The sequence below is a fragment of the Lepidochelys olivacea genome (assembly GCF_965140295.1).
Source record: "Lepidochelys olivacea isolate rLepOli2 genome assembly, chromosome: 1".
Taxonomy (NCBI): domain Eukaryota; kingdom Metazoa; phylum Chordata; order Testudines; family Cheloniidae; genus Lepidochelys; species Lepidochelys olivacea.
In genome coordinates, this window is record NC_140411.1 from 311,406,091 (window position 1) to 311,430,315 (window position 24,225).

The window sequence follows — 24,225 nt, forward strand, 5'->3', positions numbered from 1 at the left end:
TCGAAAATAAAAGCTATCTGGGAATACTTGACATGACAAACAATTCATCTGAGTGCAAGAAGCCAGTCTTAAAATGTTGTTGTAATGGAATGATAAATGGTATTTATACGGTTCAGCCACTAGGTGGCACTGTGTGAACAATACCATTTTTAAACTAACTTCAGTCATATCTGGGAGACCATTAAAGTATCTTATGATGAACAGAGCTCATGTGTATAAGCAAGCTCTGTGAGAAGTCCATATCTGATACAGAAGAACATGGCATGGTGTCAGAAATAAAGTAAGAACAGAAACAGAAGAAAAACATCAACAAAGGTTATAGACTGAAAGAACAAAGCAACAAAAGTTGTAGGACCTCATCAACATGCTACTCTTCAATGCCCCAGAGAACTTCAGCTTTGACAAACATTCACAATGGACAGACTGGAAACAATAATTTTGCAAGATTTTGCTTTGCAAACAAACTCCACAAAGAAATTGGCAATATACACGTATTTTCTGTAATTTATTCTATGGGGAAGCAAGCAGAGCATATATTATCTTTGTAAAATCGAAGGATTTCAGTCACAAACATGACCGTGAAAGAGTTCTGGCTAAGTCTGGCTATGTCTTTATACTCCAGAGAAATGTGGTTTATAAAAGAGCATTTTTTTTGCAGCAGAGAATTCAAGAACCAAGGGAAATGTTGTATGTTTTATAAGAGCTCTACATATATTGGCTGAAAACTGAGATTCTGGAAATGCAAAACATGAAAATATCAGACAGGCTAGTTATTGGGTTACTTGATAAAAACCTTTCACATCAGCTACAAGTGAAGAGAGATTTAACCCTAGCCACAGTTATACAAAATAGCAAAGCTGTCAGAATTAGTCAAAGAACAGAACAAAAAGGAAACTAGCTTGAAAACTATAAACAGACACTTGAAAGTGAAAAGTCATTATCATAAAACCCCTGAGGCAAGGAGAGAGAACTGCTAGGCTAAGAGGGACAAATTCCAGACTATATGCTCATATCCCAAGAGATGATGCATGTCCAGCCAGAGGCGCACAGTGTAATGCATGCATGAAATATGGACATGTTTCAACAGTTTGCCGCACCAGTAAGGTAGCTGAATCCTATTATGGACAATCAAGAGCTACTGTTTCTGGGATCTATCACTTAGGATGACATAGAACCTGCCTGGAGAGTGAATCTGAATATTCATGGAAATACTATTGACTTTAAAATTGACTCAGGAGCTGACATCATAGCCCTCTCTGATGGGACTTACAATCACCTTCAACCCTAGAAGTCTCCTGACACAGCTCTGACTAGCCCGGGAGGTATTCTGAACTGCATTGCCAGTTCACTACAGAAACAACTTACAATGACAAAAGCCATGCATTCTGACTGCATGTGATCAACGGACCACAGACCAACAACCTTGTCAGTTACAGTGTGGCAGCCACAATGGGCCTAGTGAGAAAGGCAGAAGAACTCAATGGAGGATTTGATATTACACTTTTGAAAGAAGATCCAGTGCAAATCAACTAAAAAAGAGACAATACTGAGCCATATACTATATAAACACCCTTACCAGAGAGACTTTGGAAAAGACTAGCTGCAAATTTATGCAAATTCAGTATTACCTGGTCATACTGGACTATTTTTCCAGGATATAGAAATAATGTACTTGAAAGACATAGGATGTCACAGTGTTATCAAGAACCTGAAGTGCACTTTTCCTCACTACGGTATTCCAAAACAACTAGTGATGGACAATGGATCACAAAGTACTGCAGGAGAATTTAAGTCATTCCAAACGAAATATGATTTTGGTCATATTAATAGCAGCCCATATTACCCAAAAGTGAGTAGAGAGGCTGAGAGAGCTGTACAGACAGCCAAGAAAATCCTACAGCAGGAAGAGCCATTCCTTGCTCTTTTGCGTCACAGAGTAACACCAATGGCGGCTACTGGATATAGTCCAGCACACTCAGAACTACTGTTCCAACTTTGGAAAAGAATCTATTTTTAAGTGGCCAGACATGAAAAGAGTAGCCAAATCCAATAAAAAAAAGCTAAAAGAGCCTATAAACACTTTTACAACAGACATCATTCATTTAGAGAACTGCCAGGTCTAGCTTCTGGTGACCATGTTCATGTCAAATTGGATAGAAAAAAAATATGGACAACTCCAGCTGTCGCATAGAAAAAGAATTCAATGCCCAGATCATGTGATCGTGACCAATAGTGGAGAGTTCAACCGAAACAGTCAACATCTACAGTTTGTTCCTCAGAAAGAACAATCAACAAAGTCAACTCTATAGATGATAGACGCAGAACAAGAAGATAACTCAAAGATTCCGAAGTGATCACAGCAAGTCGTTGCAACTAATGGACACTTAGATATCCAAGGTGTTATGTGTTCAGGTCATGTAATTAAAAAACCAGAACAATTCAGAGACACTTAGACTGATATGTACTGAACTTATTGTAAAGGATAAGAATGTAGAACTCAAAGGGGAAGATGTAATGGAATGCTAAACTGTAGTATATTGTTCAGCCACTACATAGCACTGTGTGTAAAAGATATTATTTAAAGGAACTTTAGTCATACCTGGCAGAGCATCAAAGGATTTTATGATGAATGCAGCTGGTGTGTATAAGCAAGCTCTGTGACCAGTCCACATCTGGTACAGAAGAATGTGACAGTTGTATTCCTTTTAGAAATGTCTGAACTGCAGAATAGTAACCATTTTTATAAACCACTTTATGAAGTGGAAATGATTTCTAGATAAAATCTCCTAGTTGTGAACTATAACAAGAATATAAAAACTTTTTATGATGTTTCCTCTTTTTGTTAATTTTGAAGCACCTGATTTCTTGGGTGACCTCTGGGGCTCTCATATCTACAGCAACAGGTATTTTTTATGGATTATCAACAGGAAAAGGCAGGATTATCAACAAGAAAAGGCCCTTGTAAAAGGACTTCCCATAACTGTAAACAAAGATTTAGAAGATTCTAGGAGGCATGGAACTTCACCCCTTGTGCAGTATATCCAAAATGGCAGCTGGGATTTTCCTTGCTCTGTGCAACATCATGCCCTTGGTACACAGACGCCATGACATTTCCAACCTGTTTAGAAAGATTGCAAAATCTACATATTTCCAGAATATTCACTTATGTAAAGGAAGAAATTAGAGTAGCAACAGAGCAGAGGAGGAATGGAACTAAACTTTAGTGGAAGTCATATTAGCATTTTCACTTCCTTTAAAATTAATTTTAATCATCCAAAAAGTAAGCTTTACTTTTTAGAAAGCTTACCCAGCAGAATTATTATTCAGATTTCATCCAACTAGTCCTGAGAGGGATTATCTTTGCTTCTCCATTCCTTCCCCTATTAAAAAACCCCCATCATGACTGGAGTAAACAGTTGTCTTCTGCTATTCTACAAAACATCATGGTGTCCGGAAGTGGCCGCATTCTGCCACCACCAGAGAGACTCTAAGAAAAAAATGGTTACCTACCTTTTGTAACTGTTGTTCTTTGAGATGTGTTGCTCATGTCCATTCCAAGTACGTTGCATGCACAGTCGTCGGAAGGTTTTTCCCCTAGCTGCATCTATCAGGTCGGCTGTGGAACACACTGGAGTCGCGCCTTCATGGCAGTGTATATAGGTCCCTGCTGACCCACCACCTCCTCAGTCCCTTCTTGCCAGAGTACTCCAACAGAGGGGTAGGTGGGTGGGTCTTGGAATGGACATCAGCAACACATCTCGAAGAACAAGAGTTATGAAAGGTAAGTAACTGTTTTTTATTTCAAGTGCTTGCTCATGTTAATTCCAACTAGGTGACTCCGAAGCAGTTCCCAGGAGGAGGGGTCAAAGTTCACTGAATCACAGACTGCAGCACCACCCTACCAAATGTGGCATCATCTCTAGCCTGCTGAGTAATCGTGTAGTGTCATGTAAAGGTGTGGATCAACGACCACGTCGCTGCCCTGCAGATGCCTTGAATGGGAACCTGTGCCAGGCATGCCACCGAGGAAGCCTGCGTTCTTGTGGAGTGCACTGTCAACGCTGGGGCAGGAGTCTTTGCTAGATTGTAGCATGCCCCGATACAGGCCATAATCCATGACAAGATCCTTTGGGACGACACCGGCAGCCCCCTCATCCGCTCAGCAATTGCAATGAAAAACTGTATTGACTTTAGAAACAGCTTCGTCCATTCAATGTAAAAAGTTAATGCTCGTCTGACATCCAGGGAGTGGAGCATCTGTTCACGGTTACTAGCATGTTGCTTAGGGAAGAACAGTGGAAGAAAAATGTCCTGGTCCGCATGATTTTGCAAAACTATCTTTGGGAGGAAGGCTGGACCTTGTCCTTGTAAAAACAGTATAAAGGGGCTCAGACGTCAAGCTCTTAAGCTCAAACACCCTCCTGGCTGAAGTTAAAGCCACTAGGAATGCCACTTTCCAGGAAAGATAAAGGCAAGAACATGTTGCTATGGGCTCAAAAGGAGGGCCCACTAGCCTTGAGCGCAGCAGATTGAGATTCCATGGGGGGGAAATCAGCTGTCTTACCTGACATTACAGTCTATCTAGTCCTTTGAGGAAGTGGCCAACCCTGGGGTTAGCGAATACTGACCGGCCAGCAGAACCGGGGTGGAAAGCCAAGATGGCAGCCAGGTACACCTTTATTGATGACACTGCCAGGCCTTGCTGGTTTAGGTACAGTAAATAATCCAGAATAAAAGGAATCAATGACTGTAATGGCAAAGTGTCTTTTTGCAGTGACCAAATTGAGAATCTCTTCCACTTAGGCAGATAAGTGGCTTGAATGGATGGTTTCCTGCTGCCAAGAAGAACCTCCCTAACGGAGTCTAAGCATGTGAGCGCCAAGGGGTTTATCCATGGAGTTTCCTTGCCATGAGGTGGAGAGTCTCTAGATTGGGATGCTGGAGGGGACCATGACCCCGTGTGATCAAGTTGGGGATCCGGGGAAGTGTTATGGATGTGTCCACTGACAGGTCTAGAAGCATGGTGAACCAGTGTTGACATGGCCATCCTGGTGCTATCAAGATAATTGATGCTCCTTTTCTGCGGACCTTCAGCAGGATCTTGCGTACGAGCAGGAAGGGCGGGAATGCATACAGCAAGTGCCTATTCCAACGGAGGAGAAAGGTGTCTGTGAGCAAGCCCAGGCCATGATTCAGGAAGGAACAGAACAGCTGACACTTCCTGTTGCACCGTGTTGCTAACAAGTCTGTCTGGGGAAATTCCCACCTTTGGAAGATATTGCGACATCCAGGCGGAAGGACCACTCGTGGTTGTGAAAAGACCTGCTGAGATGATCGGCCAGTTTGTTCTGAGAGTCTGGAACGTGAGATGCCTGCAGATGTATGGAGTGGGCAATGCAGAAGTCCCACAGCTTGAGGGCTTCCTGGCACAGGGGAGAAGAGGGAGTACCACCCTGTCTGTTTATATAGATCATTGCTGTCACGGTTCCTTCCCCACTCTGAACTCTAGGATACAGATGTGGGGACCTGCATGAAAGACCCCCCTAAGCTTATTCTTACCATCTTAGGTTAAAAACTTCCCCAAGGTACAAACTTTGCCTTGTCCTTGAACAGTATGCTGCCACCACCAAGCGTTTTAAACAAAGAACAGGGAAAGAGAGCACTTGGGAGACGTCTTCCCCGAAAAAATATCCCCTCAATCCCTACACACCCCCTTTCCTGGGGAGGCTTGAGAATAATATCCGAACCAATTGGTTACAAAATCGTCAAAGACCCAAACCTCTGGATCTTGGAACAATGGAAAAATCAGTCAGGTTCTTAAAAGAAAGATTTTATTTAAAGAAAAGAAAGGTAAAAATCATCTCTGTAAAATCAGGATGGAAAATACTTTACAGGGTATTCAGATTCAAAACACAGAGGATCCACCTCTGGGCAAAACCTTAAAGTTACAGAAACCAGAAATAAACGTCCCTCTTAACACAGGGAAAATTCACATAAAACAAAAGATAAACTAATCTGCCTTGCCTGGCTTACCTATACTGGTTGCAATATTGGAGACTTGGATTAGGATGGGTTGGAGAAGATGGATTTCTGTCTGGCCTCTCTCAGTCTCAAGAGAGAACAATCACATAAACAAAGAGGACAAACAAAAGCCTTCCTCGCCCAAGATTTGAAAGTATCTTGTCCCCTTATTGGTCCTTTGGGTCAGGTGCCAGCCAGGTTAGCTGAGCTTCTTAACCCTTTACAGGTAACACGATGTTGCCTCTGGCCAGGAGGGATTTTATAGCACGGTATACAGAAAGGTGGTTACCCTTCCCTTTACATTTATGACAATTGCTGTTGTATTGTTTGTCAATACTGATTCAAATCCATCTGGAGGGAAGATGTGTAACATCTGGCAAGCACAGCAAATGATACATAGTTCCCTTATATTGATGTGCAGCAGAAGTTCTGCTTGGGACCAGAGACTGATTCTTCCGAAGTGCATCCCCGCCCTCCCAATCCATCTCCAACACGTATGTTACTAGAGACAGCAAAGGTTGGGGCCCAGAGAAGGTCAATCTCACACACAACACTTGCAGGTCAAGCCACCTCCGGAAGAACTCAATAACTGGAGGAGAGAGTGTGACCAACTTGTCTAGACAGTCTCGGTTCAGCCTGTACAATGAGGCTAGCCACGCCTAAAGGGGACGGAGCCGCAACCTGGCATGCTGTACTACATAAGTACAAATGGTCATATGGCCGAGCAGCTTCAGGAAATTTTGAACCGTAGTGGTAGGGTATCGCCTGAGTTCCTCTATGATGGCGCCCATGGTGAGAAAGCAAGTTTCCGGAAGAAATGCCTGGCTTGACCAGAGTCTAGGAGACCTCCTATGAACTCTATCCTCTGAGTCAGGGCTAGGGTCCATTTCACAGTGTTCAGTATCAGACTAAGCCTGTGGAATGTTGTCCGAAGTAGGCTCACATGAACCTCCAACTTTGTCCTTGGAGCGGCTTTTGATTGGACAGTTATCTAGGTACAGAAATACTTGCAGTTGCCACTTCCACAGGAAAGCTGCCATAACCAACATGCATTTGCTGAACATCCAAGGGGCCGCCGAGAGGCTGAAAGGGAGAACTGTAAATTGATAGTGAGTGTTGTTGTCAAGGTTCCTCCCCCACTCTGAACTCTAGGGTACAGATGTGGGGACCTGCATGAAAACCTCCTAAGCTTACTTTTACCAGCTTAGGTTAAAACTTCCCCAAGGTACAAATTAATTTTATCCTTTGCCCTTGGAATATCCACTGCCACCACCAAACTCTAACTGGGTTTACTGGGAAACGTAGTTTGGACACGTCTTTCCCCCCAAAATCCTCCCAACCCTTGCACCCCACTTCCTGGGAAAGGTTTGGTAAAAATCCTCACCAATTTGCATAGGTGACCACAGACCCAAACCCTTGGATCTGAGAACAATGAAAAGGCATTCAGTTTTCTTACAAGAAGACTTTTAATAGAAATAGAAGTAAATAGAAGTAAAGGAATCACCTCTGTAAAATCAGGATGGTAGATACCTTACAGGGTAATTAGATTCAAAACATAGAGAATCCCTCTATGCAAAACCTTAAGTTACAAAAAAGACATACAGACAGGAATAGTCATTCTATTCAGCACAGTTCTTTTCTCAGCCATTTAAAGAAATCATAATCTAACGCATACCTAGCTAGATTACTTACTAAAGTTCTAAGACTCCATTCCAGTTCTATCCCCGGCAAAAGCAGCGTACCGACAGACACAGACCCTTTGTTTCTCTCCCTCCTCCCAGCTTTTGAAAGTATCTTGTCTCCTCATTGGTCATTTTGGTCAGGTGCCAGCGAGGTTACCTTTAGCTTCTTAACCCTTTACAGGTGAGAGGATTTTTCCTTTGGCCAGGAGGGATTTTAAAGGGGTTTACCCTTCCCTTTATATTTATGACACGCCCCTCAAATCTCAGCTAGGGTGAAACACTGGCTGGGATTTCTTCCTGGAACTCTAGGAAAAACAGAGTTAATAAGACACATGCATCTCTAAATATACTACCAAGTACATAAAGACTAACAATATTTTCCACATCTCAAGGAATAGAACCCTCTGCCCCTGAACTCCAGAGGGACCTCCTCTACCACCTCGAGTTGTAGGAGTGTTTGCACCTCCTGCATGAGAAGTTGTTCGTGAGAAGGGTCCCTGAAGAGGGATGGGGAAGGAGTGAACAGAATTGGAGGGAATATCCCAATTCTACCATGCTCAAGACCCATTGGTCTGAGGTGATTTGTGCCCAGGCATGGTAGAAATGGGATAGATGATTTACAAAGCGAGGGGAAGGATCCAGGATCTGCATTGGTGCATTGCCCCCCATGTCCACCTTCCAAGTTTGTCTTGCAGATTGAGGACTGCTTCGCTGAACCCAGGCCCTGGTTCGAGTTCAACTGAAAGGATCTCCGTCTATTACTCCTGCCCTGCTTCTTGCTATAGTCCTATGTAGGTGGGGCAGGGTAGAAGCAAGGGGTAAAATGCAGCTTAAAATGCTTCCTCTGTCGGGAGGTCTGGCATATGAAGCCCCAGGGACTTTAGTATTGCCCGTGAGTCTTTCAGACTATGGAGCTTAGAGTCTGTTTGCTCCGAGAAAAGCCCTAAACAGTCAAAAGGAAAGTCCTGGATTGTCTGATGGACTTTGTGCGGGAGTCCCAACACCTGAAGCCATGAACTCCTTCTCAGGGCTACGACTGCCGACAAAGTATGAGCTGCTGAGTCCACCGAATCTAGGGAGGCCTGTAAGGAGGTCCTCACGATGACCTTGCCTTTTTCAAGAACAGCAGCAAACTCCTAGTGGGAGTCCACTGGAACTAGCTCCTTGAATTTGGACAACATAGTCCAACAGTTAAAACTGTAGCAGCTTAGGACTGCCTGCTGGTTGGGATTGTAAAGCTGGACCCCCCACCCCGACCTGGTAGAATATACTTTCCTACCGAAGAGATCCAGCTTCTTCACCTCCGTGGACTTAGGAGTGGGTCCCGACTATCCTTGCCTTTCCTCTTCGTTGGCAACCTGAGTGAGTGCCCAGCTGAGGGTGAATGCACAGGTACTCATACCCTTTTGAAGGCACAAAATACTTCCTCTCCACCCCTTTTGTCTGTGTGGGGAGGGGAGGCGTGCTTTTGCCACAGTGCTTTAGTAGTATTCTGGATGGTCTTAATGAGGGGAAAAGCCACCCCAGAATGTCACCCATGGGGTCGGTCTCCTCCGACACCTCCTCTTCCTGCATGCTCAAATTTTGAGTCACCCTTCTGAGCAACTCCTGGTGGGCTCTGTTGTTCATGGCCGGAAGCGTGGTGGATGTGCCCGCCAATGCTTCATCAGGGGAGGATAAGGAAGATGCCTTCAGAGGCACCAGGTCTTCCTGACCCTCCAGCTTGAGGAGATCCCACTGCACCGACACATCCTGGTACTGGCCCCGGTGCCAGTCCTGCTGTGGTCTCAGTGCAGGCCTGCGTGCCCATCTCTTGGCCTCATGGAGGTTCATGGGCTACAAATGATGATGATGGAGGGGCCCATGCTCCAATAACACTGACGAGGATCTGGACTCCAGCTCTTGGGCTTGGTGGTAGGCCCACGGGGTCCAGAAGGGACACTGAGCAGGCACCTGCCCCTGTGGAGGCCACGGCTTCATAGTCAATGGTTGCCCTTCCTCTTGTCTGGAGCATCTTCTCTGGAGCATCGCCTAGCCGCATACAACTCCTCCTCCGAGTCAGATGAGGACTCCGACCTCAGTGACCAAGGTGTTGCAGAGCAAGATGGTGCTGGGGAACAGTGCCAATGTGAGGGCAAGGAGTGCTGCATCATTGCCAGCTTTCCCTAAGAAGGCACAGTGCCTCTTTGTGGTGCCTGTGGGGGGACTCTACCGTCATCGCTATGAGGTCCCTACATGCCTCAAAGGTGTCTGGCGTGGAGGGAAGGTCTAACTCCTCCACCCGACAACCCCACCCCAGGGATTCCATGAGAAACGGACTCGATGGACCTCCCTGTGAAGCCAGAGTTGACGGTGCTGATTGATTCGGAGCCAGAACAGGGTGACCCGGTGCAGGATGCATCCTGCTGTTGCCTCCTTGCTCTACTACTCTAGTGGGTGAGCAACCTCTGTCAGTCTTTTTCTTGTGTGGCACTGGCAAATGGGAGCGGTGCCTGGCACTTGCACTGGAGGAGGTCTTCTGCGCTGGGGAATGGTGGTGCTTAGGGTCCCTGGAGCCCGAGTCCTTTCACGGCATCACAGCCTCTCTTACTGAGGCCGGTGCACTCCGCACCGAAGTGCTGGGCTTAGGGTCGAATACCACCTGTGCAGGCTGGGGACAAAGGGCTGGCTCCATGAGGAGCAATTTCACCCTAAAGTCCCTCTCCTTCTTAGTCCAAGGGTGGAACCTTCTGCAGATTTTGCACTTCTCAGTCTGATGGGCTTCCCCAAACACTTTAAGCAGCAGTCATGTGGGTCTCCCTTTGGCTTAGGCTTCAGACAGGACCTGCACGGTTTGAACCCTTGAGACCGAGGCATGCCCTGGTCCCTTGGAGGGAAAGGTGGTGGGTGAAAGCCCTAACTAAAACTTAGCTAACTATAAACTACTGGAACTAATACTAAGTTTTAACTATTTACAGGTACAACAGGAAAAAGTCCGGTAGTGGATCGCTTGCAAGAGAATAGAGCTGCTCCACAACCGTCACTGGCGTTAAGAAGGAGCTGAGGAGGCGGTGGTTCGGCAGGAACCTATAGACACTGCCATGAAGGCATGACTTCAGGGGGTCCAGAGCCGACCCGACGGGTACTGCTACGGGGAAAACCTTCCGACGACCGTGCATGCGGCGTGCACACACCTACTTGGAACGGACATGAGAAAGCACCTGAAGAAGAGGAGAAGGGTTTTTAAATACACACATGGAGCAAACCGTATATATGATTGGGATATGCATTAGCGCTACACTAGCAAGGGGCTGGGGAGCCACCAGAGTACAGAACTAGTATAGAAGTTCCTTATTTATGGCCCAGTGCCTCCCAGGGAATACTAGGTTTGGGAGAGGCTCATATGGCTCTTTCTGCAATTGGGAAATCCTGCCCCCAACCATGGAGTGATGTGGCCTATGGTACAAAGTTAGGGATGTTCTCTCCTAATGAATAATGCCAGAGATTTACTCCCCATTATCTTCTGCTCACAGTTTTTAACATGGGAGGACATGATCTGGGCCATAGTATTATATGGCCTTGTCTACATAATCATTTAGTTCACAGCAAGCTGACATGCAAATTTACCCTGCACTAGCTTGCCATTCACTAATTGTCCGTATGGACCCTGCTGATGCGCATTAACAGGTCAGTGGTGCACTCTGGTCTGGTTTAAAATAGATCCAATTTTCTAAAACATTTATAAAAAATATTCTCTTTAATCTATCCACTTCCATTTAGGATGGCCTGCACAACTCTCTGATGGCTTTGCTACTCGTAATGCCAAAATCCATCCCAAACTCATGCTGATACAAATTTTATACCATACCATACTCATGTGTGTATGAATTTCACACACTCTTTCTTTTCTCTCCCATTGAGTTCACGGACAATGGCAGAATCAGATCACACTATATATCACTTATCAAGGTGTCTCCCTCTCTCTCTCTGTATATGTGTGTGTGTATATATATATATATATATATAAAAAAGGAGAGACAGACAGACAGACAGACAAATGCACTAGACTGGAACTAGTCTGTTCTTCCAAACGGCTGCACAGCACAACTGCCCTAATTTGCTTATTTTTTCTTTTAAAAGGATCAATGGTTATAATATTCAGGAGGGTATATGGCGTGTACACATGCACTCACACACACCATTTAAAATTGCAGTCATGAAAGTGACAATCATAATTTACCTTTGTCATTTGTTCCGCCATTTGTAGACGTCCATCTAGTTCGCGTCGGATCTGAGCTGCTTGTTCATCTGCATTATCCAGCTTCGGTACAGAGCACACAAAATGCAAAAATTAATCATGTGGGACAAGCTATGGTAATTGGCTGTTTTAATTATAATAAAAATCATACATTTCAAAATAAGGGAATAACAGAAAAGCTTCACATAGTTTCTATCTGTTTAAAGTAAAATGCTACGCAAACATTAAAGGTTTGACTTTCATCAGAAATGCAAGGCAATTTCCATTTGTCAGTGAATTGTGACAAAACACCATCATTAGAGAGACAAGGTGGATGAGGTAATATTATTTATATTTTATTTAATATAATATTTTATTGGACCAACTTCTGTTGGTGAGAGAGACAATCTTTCAAGCTTACACAGAGCTCTTCTTCAGCTCTGTGTAAGCTCAAAAGATAAAAGATATTACCTCACCTACCGTGTCTCTCTAATATCCTAGAACCAACACAGCTATAAGAACACTGAATGTATCATGACAAGTACAAATGCAAATTATCATGGAGGCATTAGCCACTAGAGCTCTGACATACAAAGAGATTTATATAGATTAGTTGCAATTAAAAATTCCCAATATTGTCCTCATTATTAGGATGTTATAACTTCCAAAAGTGCTTCATGGGAGATGGAATGCAGGACTGTCAAAGGACCTTACAGTATACATTTTAGATAGATACAGTAAGTGAGAGAGACAAAAAACAGGGAAGGCGAGGAAGGACTAAGATTACATAAATAGAACCATCCATGACATTTTAAAATCACATGAACCTTTTTAACAGCTGGTTTTTATTATGGGAATGACTGGAGGGAGTAGAGCCTTGTCTGTGATGTGCTCATGGCAGCCTAAACCATGGAGGAGACAAGTAGCCACATTTTACATCAGCGGGAGTATTTCTGTTGTTTTCACATTCAGTTTTAGATACAGTGACAGCTTCCCAGCTAGTTCTTCAAAGCATCTCCCTGGCCAACCAGGATCATTTTTGTTTTGGCAGGGCTGAGTTTGAGCCAGCTGCTCTTCATTCAAAAAGCTGATCTCTTGTAAGCATTGTGGCATCTCATCATGGCAGTGATTGCATCAGAGGAGAATGAGAGATGCAGACAGGTATCATCAACATATATAGAGAGCAAGACCCATGATATCTTACTGTCTCGCCAAATGATGTTATAATAGCCAGTTTGAAGATTAGGTCCAAAATCTTAAAACAATTAATGGATCAGGTCCAAGCTACATTAGAGACCACATCTCCATCTATGAACTGCTAAGACCATTGTGCTCCTTGGACAATGCAGATTACAAAGCCCACCACAAAGTATGTACGATCTGGGGACAAAACATTCTTTAGTTGCTCCTTGCTTTCTCGCTACCAGCTCCTCTCTACTACATGCTGTTATGCCCCCCTGGACATTCTCAACAGACCTCCTAGTTTTATTCACATGCTCATCAACAAATCCTTTCTGCCAGTCAATTATTTTTGCCAATTGCTTGTCTCTCTCCAGTCTAAGCTTTTCACTCCATTTTCTTCAATATATTTTCCTCTCTCTCCCATCTCTTAAAAGAGCAAAGGTATTTTTATTATTATTATAGACAGGGCTGATAGCACTGATTATTAAGGTTACCCAACACTTCCCATTATTAGACCCTCTTTTCAGTTGTTTATAACTTTGCCAAAGTTGAACAATTTGGGGTGACATTTTCTATGCCAGCTGTCTGTCTCAGACTGAATTTTTTTCCAAAAATTTCAGCCCAAACAGTTCAGTTACTGCCAAGAAAGAAGTTAAGGAAAAATATATTGTTTGCCCGTGTTAATTTTTTTTTTTTATGATCTTTTCCTTGAACAGCTCTATTGCTCCATGCTTTGGAGCAGGGAGGTCTTTTGCTGTCCATGTGATTATCCACATTATTAAGCCAAGTTATAAACCTTTGAAATATAATCTCAGTTCACACATGGTCATTTTTAGTAGCTAAATTCCCTAAGATTGTCTTCACTGGGCATGCGCCAACCTGAGGCTGACCAGCACTTTCCCTGCAATTGCAGCTTTGGGCTGATGAGGGTCATGCAAGGTCTGGGTCCCTGAACAAAGAACAGGGAGGCTCTTCTGCACTCTGTGACTTGCTGCTGGACCCAAGCTGAGTGGAGAAGGAAGCTGCCTGATTCAAATGCAGAGGGGACAAGAGTCACACCTGCAAAGGAGGGGCAGGGTAAGTAGATTGGAACAAGGAACCTATCAAGGGAGAGGGAACCTGGAACTGGGAAGTGGAGTGCAGGGAATACTGAGACTTGCTTTGCAGGACACTGGGACTGGGAGCAAGGAGGAGACTGGGGCTGATTGGGCAGGGGACTAGTTAGGAGAAACAATAACTGGCTACTGCAGGTTTTACTTGGACCTTCCTTTGAAGCATTTAGTACTAACTAATGTCAGTGACAGGATACCAGATTAGATGGATGGCTATCCTGATTCAGTATGGCAATGTCTATGTTTCTGCATCTTCAGCTCCATAGATAGCATTACTATTGAAATTACATCCTCCAATAACTGGGAATTCTGCCTAAGTGGCAGATAAGACCACCTACTTATGGAGGTCATTCTGATTAAGCAGATGCTGCTGTAATAGCCCTTACTTAGGCAAAACTGGCTTCAATGTGAGTTTATCTGAGTAAGAACCACAGGTCAGATCAATAGCATAACATCTTGATCAGTTTACTACCTATTTGTTTATGTACATAAACAATACAGAAAGGGAGCATAGGTCTACAGAATGAGCACCCATGTTTTTAAAGGTTGAAATCCAAAGACAGCATGATTTGCAGTTCTGATTGTAAATATCCTTTGTTTACTGTTCTATTACCTAAAGGACCCTAACATATGTTCATGCATTTTGACACAAAAGGGAAATGGCACAATGTGAAAAATATGGCTAAAGTGCAAGAACAACTTAAAGCAGAAGAGATAATGTACTAAATTCCATGATGTTCATTTGATTTCCTATACACACACAGTATGTCAAATATCATTCATAGAAGAAATTAAAACATTTTAATTATATACAAATGGGAATATTGACCTGACAAAAATTATAGTTCTTCACATCCATAATTATTAAAGTTTGCTCTTCCCCCTGAGCATTTCATTGATGTTAAATTAGTTTCTTGTAACTTTTTAATTCCATGTTAATGTGAAATAACAAATGTGCAGCTTTAAATGTATTCTAAATTAATGACTGAATTCTAAGTATTTTAAACACATCTGCAGTTTTGGGGTCCATTTTCATTTCTGTCACATCAATCAAAAAGCACTATTACTTGCTTCTATGTTCTTTGAATGGCTGACAGCTCCTGGGCCACATAATATTCCCCAATAATCATTTCTTCCCATGCTGTCTAGTCGGGATCCTGCTATATACCGCTGAGAGGTGCCTACCTGAGGTAGCCAACGGTTCCCACTATGGCATTTCAGTCTGATAGCCAAGGGGAAAAATTAGAGACATATGGTGACTGAGGTAGTATCTTTTATTGTATCAACTTCTTTTGGTGAGAGAGACAAGCTTTCGAGCCACACACAGCTCTTCTTCATGTTTTCTTGAGCTCTGTGTGGCTCGAAAGCTTGTCTCTCTCACCAACAGAAATTGATCCAATAAAAGATATTATGTCACCCACCTTGTCTCTCTAATATCCTGGAACCGTCATGGCTACAACATCATTGCATACAACCATGGAAAAGTTGTCAGCCACTGTGGTGCAATAAAGGTCACAGTTTGGCAGGTCATGTGTTCCGTTTTAAGCTGGACAGTTCTGTTTCCTCAAGGTTTGTCCCCTGTCCAGTATGAATGTAAAACTGGACATGGTTTTGTCGAGCATCACACTGCATGGGATGGAGGACACCATATTGAAGACAGCACCACTCTGTCCCCACCAGCATGACCTCATGCAAGGTCATGATGGTGGCGGCAGGATCACGCAGGGAGGAGTGGTGTAACATCGCTCCCATAAGTCCGGAATGTCTGGTATTCTGCGCATGTGCTCAATGGCCGTCCTAGTCACAGCAGAATAGTTTAGAAGCCTTCTTATGATGTTAGAGAGGGGGAAAGGTTGATTCCTCCATTCTACCAGCAACAAATGGAGTCCAGCACTGCTCCTGGGAATGAGAGGGTAATGAAAAAGCCCAAGGTCAGATTCACGGCTGTCCTGTGAGTATGTAGCATTTAGAAACATGGTAGGCATGGAATATGTAGATACAGGTTTTCCATACTGTCCCCTTTCCTGGTCACCAAAGGTAGGAGTACTCAGAAAAAGATACCTGTTCCCGGCAACACTAGGTCTGTGAGGCCCTGATTCTGCCAAGATTTATGCATGTGCTTAACTTTACACACACCAAGCAGTCCCATTGACTTCAACTGTAAAGTTAAGCACGTTCATAACTCTTTGCAGTGTCACAGCCTAAGAGCAGTACACTACTAATGTTGTGCGTTGACCCCAGAAAAGACTGTCAATCTTCCTAGAATTTCTCAAGCTTAGGAGCCAGGAGTACTTAGCAGCTAAGTATGTACTGTAGAAGGATCGGCAACTCTCAAATAAGCCAGAAAACACAAAATGCCAACGCCTAATCAAGAGCACTTCTGGAGGAGGCATCAGTAAAAGCTCATCTCTGGGGACAGAGTATTGGTTTCACCCTCAAATTATTTGCACATGCAAAACAAGCAGAATAAAGGTTTATATAAAGGCCAGTCTGTGTAGTTTTCCCAAATACTTCAACTGGTTTCTATTAAACTCTTTTTAAAAAACTCTTATCAGTCTTTTGTTTCAGATAGATGGGAGTGTTACAGTGGGAAAAAATCACTCTTCAACGTCTTATCAGACAATTCCTTCTCATTTAACCCCAAATTAATATGTAAAGTACATAATTCCTAATTTTATTTATCAAAATAGGAGTCTAGTTCTTCAAAGGTGTTAACAGTGGGGTTGTTGGGCTTGCTTTGTTTGTTTGAGGGGTTGTTTTTGTTTTTGCCTTCTTACAGATTAAATTCTGGATTAAAATTATGATAAAATTTACAATTTTCAGATGCATAAAATGATATCCAAATGAAGTATTTTGCTTTAATATTTTATTTCTTTTTCTAAGAATTTACTTATTTCAATGCTGCTATGGAGCCTGAGTGCTCATTCCGACATGTGTCAGTGCTTTGTGGGAATGGGGATGCAGTGCTCAGCATCAGGGATCAAGCCCTAAAACCTTTACATTCTGACTTGAATTTGAAATCTTTGCACTATTATAGATTTTTACACTTAATAATGGACCTCATCCTGGAAGGTGCAGAGATCCTCCTGCAAGTTTCTAAAGGCCCTGCACTCTCATGGTCTCCATCACAAGTTTCAGGGGTACGACACCTCGTAGAAGGAGCTTTGCACTTTGCAGGATCAGTATTTCCTATAGTAGCAATATATGGCTCCAATAGCACTGCATCCTAATGGCCTAGGCCCAAATCCTCAAAGGTGACATCAGTGAAAATTAGGCCCTGATCCCTCAGGACCCTGAGGATCTGGATCCTGATCCTGCAAGCTCTACACACAGAATTCCCATTATTTCAAAGGGAATTCTGTGTACATAATCAGTTCTTAATTCTTCCTTTTCCCATGCCACCCAATCAACCCCCTCTCCCAACCAACCTACACAAAGTGCAGAAAATATGCTGGATTTGGCAAATAAAAACATTGTGCAACTGGTAGTATTGAAACAAACACAAGAGGATGAGGAAAGATCTTTCACACATACAGACAATCTCCAAACTTTGCAAAAAAAAAAATAACCAGGATCTTTTCCTTAAAATTATATATCTTCTGGATGAAGAATAAAATATACATCATTTACAGGAAATCCTAGGTCAAAAGACAACTTCAGGGCCCTCTGAAGGATGCTCTAAAGTAAACTATAGTACTTTCACTTCAATCTGTCTGCAGCTAAAAAATAAAAAGTGTATTATAAAGGTGACCTGCAAAGCTTTTATGAAATATTCTAACATGTTAGCATGTACATTTTAAGTCCTAATAACTTTTAAAACTTTTCTTTTGTCTAATGCTTAAAAATAAATATCACTATTATCCATCAAGTCATAAAAAATAAAAATTCTGCCAAGCCTACAACTAATATCAAGCTAGATGCATAGTTTAAATCTTAAATCTCTCACTCATGTTGTCAGGAAGGGGGCTTACAAGCACTATTTTAAAATCATGAAAAGAGGCATTCTGACAAAAATGAATCTATGGGGGAAAAAAAGAAGGTAAGGTCCAGTCCACACAAGAGATCCACTTCCTGGACACTACCGTGCTAATAAACGATGGTCACATAAACACCACACTATAACGGAAACCTACTGACCACTATTCCTACCTACATGCCTTCAGCTTTCACCCTGACCACACCACATGATCCATCGTCTACAGCCAAGCTCTGCGATACAACCGCATTTGCTCCAACCCCTCAGACAGAGACAGACACCTACAAGATCTCTATCAAGCATTCTTACAACTACAATACCCACCTGCGGAAGTGAAGAAACAGATTGATAGAACTAGAAGATTTCCCAGAAGTCACCTACTACAGGACAGAACTAACAAAGAAAATAACAGAACGCCACTAGCCATCACCTTCAGCCCCCAACTAAAACCCCTCCAACGCATTATTAAGGATCTACAACCTATCCTGAAGGATGACCCAACACTCTCACAAATCTTGGGAGACAGGCCAGTCCTTGCCTACAGACAGCCCCCCTACCTGAAGCAAATACTCACCAGCAACCACATACCACACAACAGAACCACTAACCCAGGAACCTATCCTTGCAACAAAGCCCGTTGCCAACTGTGCCCACATATCTATTCAGGGGACACCATCACAGGGCCTAATAACATCAGCCACACTATCAGAGGCTCGTTCACCTGCACATCCACCAATGTGATATATGCCAGCAATGCCCCTCTGCCATGTACATTGGTCAAACTGGACAGTCTCTACGTAAAAGAGTAAATGGACACAAATCAGATGTCAAGAATTATAACATTCATAAACCAGTCGGAGAATACTTCAATCTCTCTGGTCACGCGATTCCAGACATGAAAGTCGCTATTTTACAACAAAAAAACTTCAAATCCAGACTCCAGCGAGAAACTGCTGAATTGGAATTCATTTGCAAATTGGATACAATTAACTTAAGCTTGAAGAGAGACTGGGAGTGGCTTAGTCATTATGCAAGGTAGCCTATTTCCCCTTGTTTTTTCCTACCCCCCCCAGACATTCTTGTTAAACCCTGGATTTGTGCTGGAAATGGCCCACCTTGATTATCATACACAATGTAAGGAGAGTGGTCACTTTGGATAAGCTATTACCAGCAGGAGAGTGAGTTTGTGTGTGTGGGGGGGGGGGTGAGAAAACCTGGATTTGTGCTGGAAATGGCCCAACTTGATTATCATACACATTGTAAGGAGAGCGATCACTTTAGATAAGCTATTACCAGCAGGAGAGTGGGGTGGGAGGAGGTATTTTTCATGCTTTGTGTGTATATAATAAGATCTTCTAAACTTTCCACAGTATGCATCCGATAAAGTGAGCTGTAGCTCACGAAAGCTTATGCGCAAATAAATTGGTTAGTCTCTAAGGTGCCACAAGTACTCCTTTTCTTTTTTCATAGATCATGAATTTCATAAGCTGAAAAAGTGAACAACATTGAAAGTGCTTTGTAGATCACCTTTAAAGAAGGCCAATACTGTAAAGGCATGATTTTTAAATTATACAAAATAGGCATGTGATGGGGCGTACAAACCTCACAAATCAGGAGCAAGTTAATGGCCTGTGGGGGGCCAAATCATTCCCTCCCCTGAATCAGGTACCCAACATCCAGGGAGGAGCTAAAATGGGAGAGCCCAGATCATTTGTTGCACGGTGGGATGGAGAGAAGACTTGGAACTCTCAATGTAGGAGAGAAAAGTTGCTGGGGCCAGGAACTGAGAAACAATGCTGCCTACCCAGGACCTCTCTGAGGGCATAGAAAAGTTTGTTTCTTTGTGTTGATTTTGGACTTTCGGTACCCCGAAGAGGTGGGACTATTACATGACATCACTGGAGGGCTGTCACCTGAACTCAGAAGCTGTTGAAGGACGGGTGGAGCAGAAGAAGACAAGATTAAGAGGGAAACAGAGGCAGAGCCACTGGCTCACCACCCCACACCACCAGTGGAGTGCGGGAGGGTTTGCAGCCACAGTGAGGTACAATACTGGGACCTGTACATATACAGAAATAATATTTTCTGCTTTGGAAATTATAGGGATACATTTCTGTTTTGTATATCACAACCACCAAGTGTTCCTCTTCCTTTTTCTTCCATATTATGGGTGACATTTTGTGAGGTGCAGCACAGATTTTGCCAGTCGGGGGCAGGTGGTGCTAAGCTGTCTGTAAGCCACATTTGTGCTCTCCTGATTCTGGGCTGCTCTGGTGGCCAGAGTAGTCTTTAGTGTACTTTGGCAGCCTTTTGGTGCTAAATTACAGCAAGCTGTGCCCTGCAGCCTACAGGCAGCAGGGCTATCCAAAACCTCTGCAGTGCTACCTGATGTGGTCCCACCCCCTTTTGTTCCCGACCCATGCCCTTGGCCTGCCACTTGTGCCAGAGATCCTCAGGAGACAGCCAGGGAAATTCTCCTGGGGCCCTTTTATGCCACTCTGGTCTCTTTACCTATATGAAGCAGGGGTGAAAATTTCACACCATATATCCAATACCCTGTTGAGGACAAGTATTCATGCAGCTACACAACAAGACTAGTCAACAACTACATGCACTGTACTGGCCTGAGTTATATAATCCTTATATTCAACATGTGCCAAAAAGAAAGTTCTCAGAAGCTGTGTCTGGAATCTTTAAGCTGACTTACCCCAGAACACTACATTTCAAGCTTCAAAACATGAAATCTTATTTCTTACTCAAAGCATCCCTTAGACCCTCTTAATCCATAGGCCCAAGTTCTGTATGCAACTCTGAATGCTCTTGTACCCTGGCTTAAAAGTATGCATGCAGGAACCTGCCATGGTGAGAATTTCTGGGCCCTGAAAGTATCTTAGAAGTCCTCGACTTGCCTATATTATTCAACCATATCTCATAAAAATACAATTAAGACTGCAGAAGTCAGCATATTGAATTAATATTAACCTGCAGAAAAATGTTTAAAAAGAAAGAAAATGTCAACCAAAATCCACAAGAACACATTTATTTTACTAATTCTATAATGACAACTCCCATGGCAGGTAAGTGCTTTGGTGAGAGATTAAAACACTAATTAGTGAGCACAAAACTGGAAAAAAAAATTCAGACACTAAAACCAAAAGGCCTTTACACCACGTACTAGATGTAGGCTTGATAGTTTCAATTCCAAAGCTAGAACCACTCTACTGAGAAAGACCTGTACCTATATACTGTTCAAGCTTTGGAAATGAAGAAAATCTCCAAAGTGATCTTAACAGCCGTGGCATCGGTGCTCTCTCAAACAATTATGCTCCAATTTACTAAAGGATTTAGAGGCCATCAACATCCTGAATCACACTTCAAAGTAAACAGGACTATTAAGCAGACTCAGACGCAATACAAATATTATTCATGCCAAATTCATTACACAGATAGGTAGCTGCATTCTGCATTAGCAGGATCTTCCAAGTAGATTTCCAGTTTTTCATTTCAGTGGCCAAACCAAACATTTGAAAACTAACAATTCATAAGAAGATTGCCTTGGTGTGAGTTAAAGCCTGGTCTTCCTGTATTTTGCAGTTGAATTTTGTCATCTAGAGCAGTGCTACTCAAAGTAGTGGTCTGCGGACCGTTGCCGGTCCGCAAGCCATCGGCTGCTGGTCTGCGCGCACATTGGAAAAAAAAAATTGCCGGTCCCCCACATCAGATAGTTTGAGAAGCACTGATCTAGTGACTGGAAGGAATACTACTTTGCTCCATCATACTACTTTGCTACTTACCCTAGCCTTGCACAGGAGAGAATGGCATCAGTTGTTTCAATTTCCCTGTTTGGATTTAAGCAGACCCTGGCATTCCCCTTTAATTGAATAGTGAAAATGAATTTTCACTCATTTATGCAAAAGATCCTTTCTGTCATGTGCTGTCCATGACACTGTTGTTGCCCCTCAAATCCAACATTTTAGACATAATCATGCGGTTCCATTTTTCTTTTGTTTCCTGAGCTGAATTTAAAATACTTTTTCTGCTGTATGAAGTTCCAGAAAGTCAAGGACTCATAACTCAAACAATTGTTTCCCTCGTCCCAATCTGGTAATCCGAGCAAACAGTTTGTAGAAGAATTCCATATTGGACCACATAACATATCCCAAATCTTTTGGGGGAAGTTGCATTATTTTCCCCAGATTTTATACAAGGTAAAAGTCCAGGCACTGAGTTCTCCATTTACATGGACACATATGCACAGAAAATGTTAATTATGCAATGTGGGATTCACATGAAAAATGTACACTGTGAACTGGAAACAAATATTTTAAATATTTATTCACTCACTGTGGTCTGTTTAGGGATAGAGGGGAGGAAACCAGAGAATCATAAGTGGTCAGATATTGAATTGTAAGTCTCCAATGTTTCTTTCAGTTGTATTTTTCAGGTCTATAATTTATTGCTATTATGAAGATCTTTTCAAAACTTGGGAACTAACAGGTTTTGGATGGAAAAATCCAATAAAAAGAGAAGGTTGGAAAATTAAACCATTACAATGAAGCTTAACATTGAAATCTATTTTCTTTCACACTTAAATGATTTTTCCTCTATCACATGTATTTATTGGTTTGTTTTCACAGGACTGTTCATAAATGCTGGCATACTGGCACACTATCTTTCTGTTCTCTGATTAATGTATTCTTAAATGCAGATCTTCTGCCCATAGATTACTTAGGTCTTGCATCATACAAAAAAAAAGGAGGAATCCAAATCTTGCCCTACTAATATTGGCAATCTGTTTTTAAATGTGTGAATAGTTTTCAAAGCTAGTCTGAAACAGCAGGCTCTGAAACAATGGTAAACGCCATACTTCCCAGCATGTATACCTCACGCTACTAGTATAGGTAAGGCTTTGTTCTACAACCTTAAGTCCAAAAATTAGTGAACACTCTGCCACTGACAAAATTTGTTTTTCATCATAGTCGTCATTTGTCCACATGACTAAACTACTGTGCCACTTGTCACAAAAATGACAGTCTCTGCTCAAGAAAGGCATGGAATTGAGATAGTAGGGGATCAACTCTTCCCATCAGTTGTGTATATACCACTCCCACTGTAGTCAGTGGAAGGCGCATGTATACAACTGATGAGATAACTGACCCCACCAAGTAAGTGTTGCATTCCATTGTCAGACAGATAGCTAGAACTGCATAGCACCTGTCGCCACCTTAAATGAGGCACCAAAGACATCAGTCTCTCACTTTTATAAGCACTTATTTCCTCATTTTGAAAAAGTATATTGAGAAAGGCTATATTTATATATGGTCAACAAACCAACATCAGCAGGGAATAATTCTGTCACAGGATACTCTCTTTAACAGAATGAGCACGGGATGATTTTGTAAAAGATTTGTCATCTAAAGATCTACAATGCTATTCAACACCTGAAATATCCCCTATCTAAATAAACACAATATAGTATTACTGAAAGTAGTAAATTAATGAGATACTTGTAATAACCATTCAATAAGGTTCTCCCTACAGACACACCTGGTACTATATTTATTTACCTTTACTGCATTTATCAAACAGCTCAAGAGAGGGTCTAAAAGGCAGCAAAAGCCCAGCAGTAATCAATACAAAGCTGACTTCTGATTTGTTCAGCTGCTACCTTTCTTTTCTTCTTGGTCAGCAAACAGGATGTGTTTTGTAGATGTATTTGTACATGAGTGAATGGATGATACCTGAAATACTACACAAGGTTTAAATCTTTAAAAAAGGATTTTCATTATTTTTCTGGGGTTTGGTACATATATTTTTAATGTAACACTTGAAATTCCAGTGCCTGACATTTCTCTTGTCTTTCTAGGTAAAGTTATAATATCAATTAAATATATATAATCTGCTAGTGCTGTAAAGGCTGACCAGCTCATTAGATTAATACTCATTTGACATAAAACTAGCAAATTATATAACTACAGGGAATGGCTCAGAAATAATGTGGCAGTATAGGTTTTTCTGTTTTTTTTTGTTTTGTTT

At 42.4% G+C, this 24,225-nt stretch overlaps 1 protein-coding gene across 7 annotated transcripts in view; it reads right to left on the reverse strand.

The window, feature by feature from the left end:
- Window positions 1–24,225, reverse strand: part of CADPS2 (calcium dependent secretion activator 2) — a 584,713-nt gene that overhangs the window by 351,482 nt on the left and 209,006 nt on the right. For all 7 annotated transcript variants that reach the window (XM_084638323.1, XM_084638324.1, XM_084638325.1 and 4 more), the window contains exon 4: window positions 11,923–12,003. In XM_084638323.1, coding sequence (XP_084494449.1) covers window positions 11,923–12,003 — 81 coding nt within the window. The remainder of the gene's footprint in view (window positions 1–11,922; window positions 12,004–24,225) is intronic.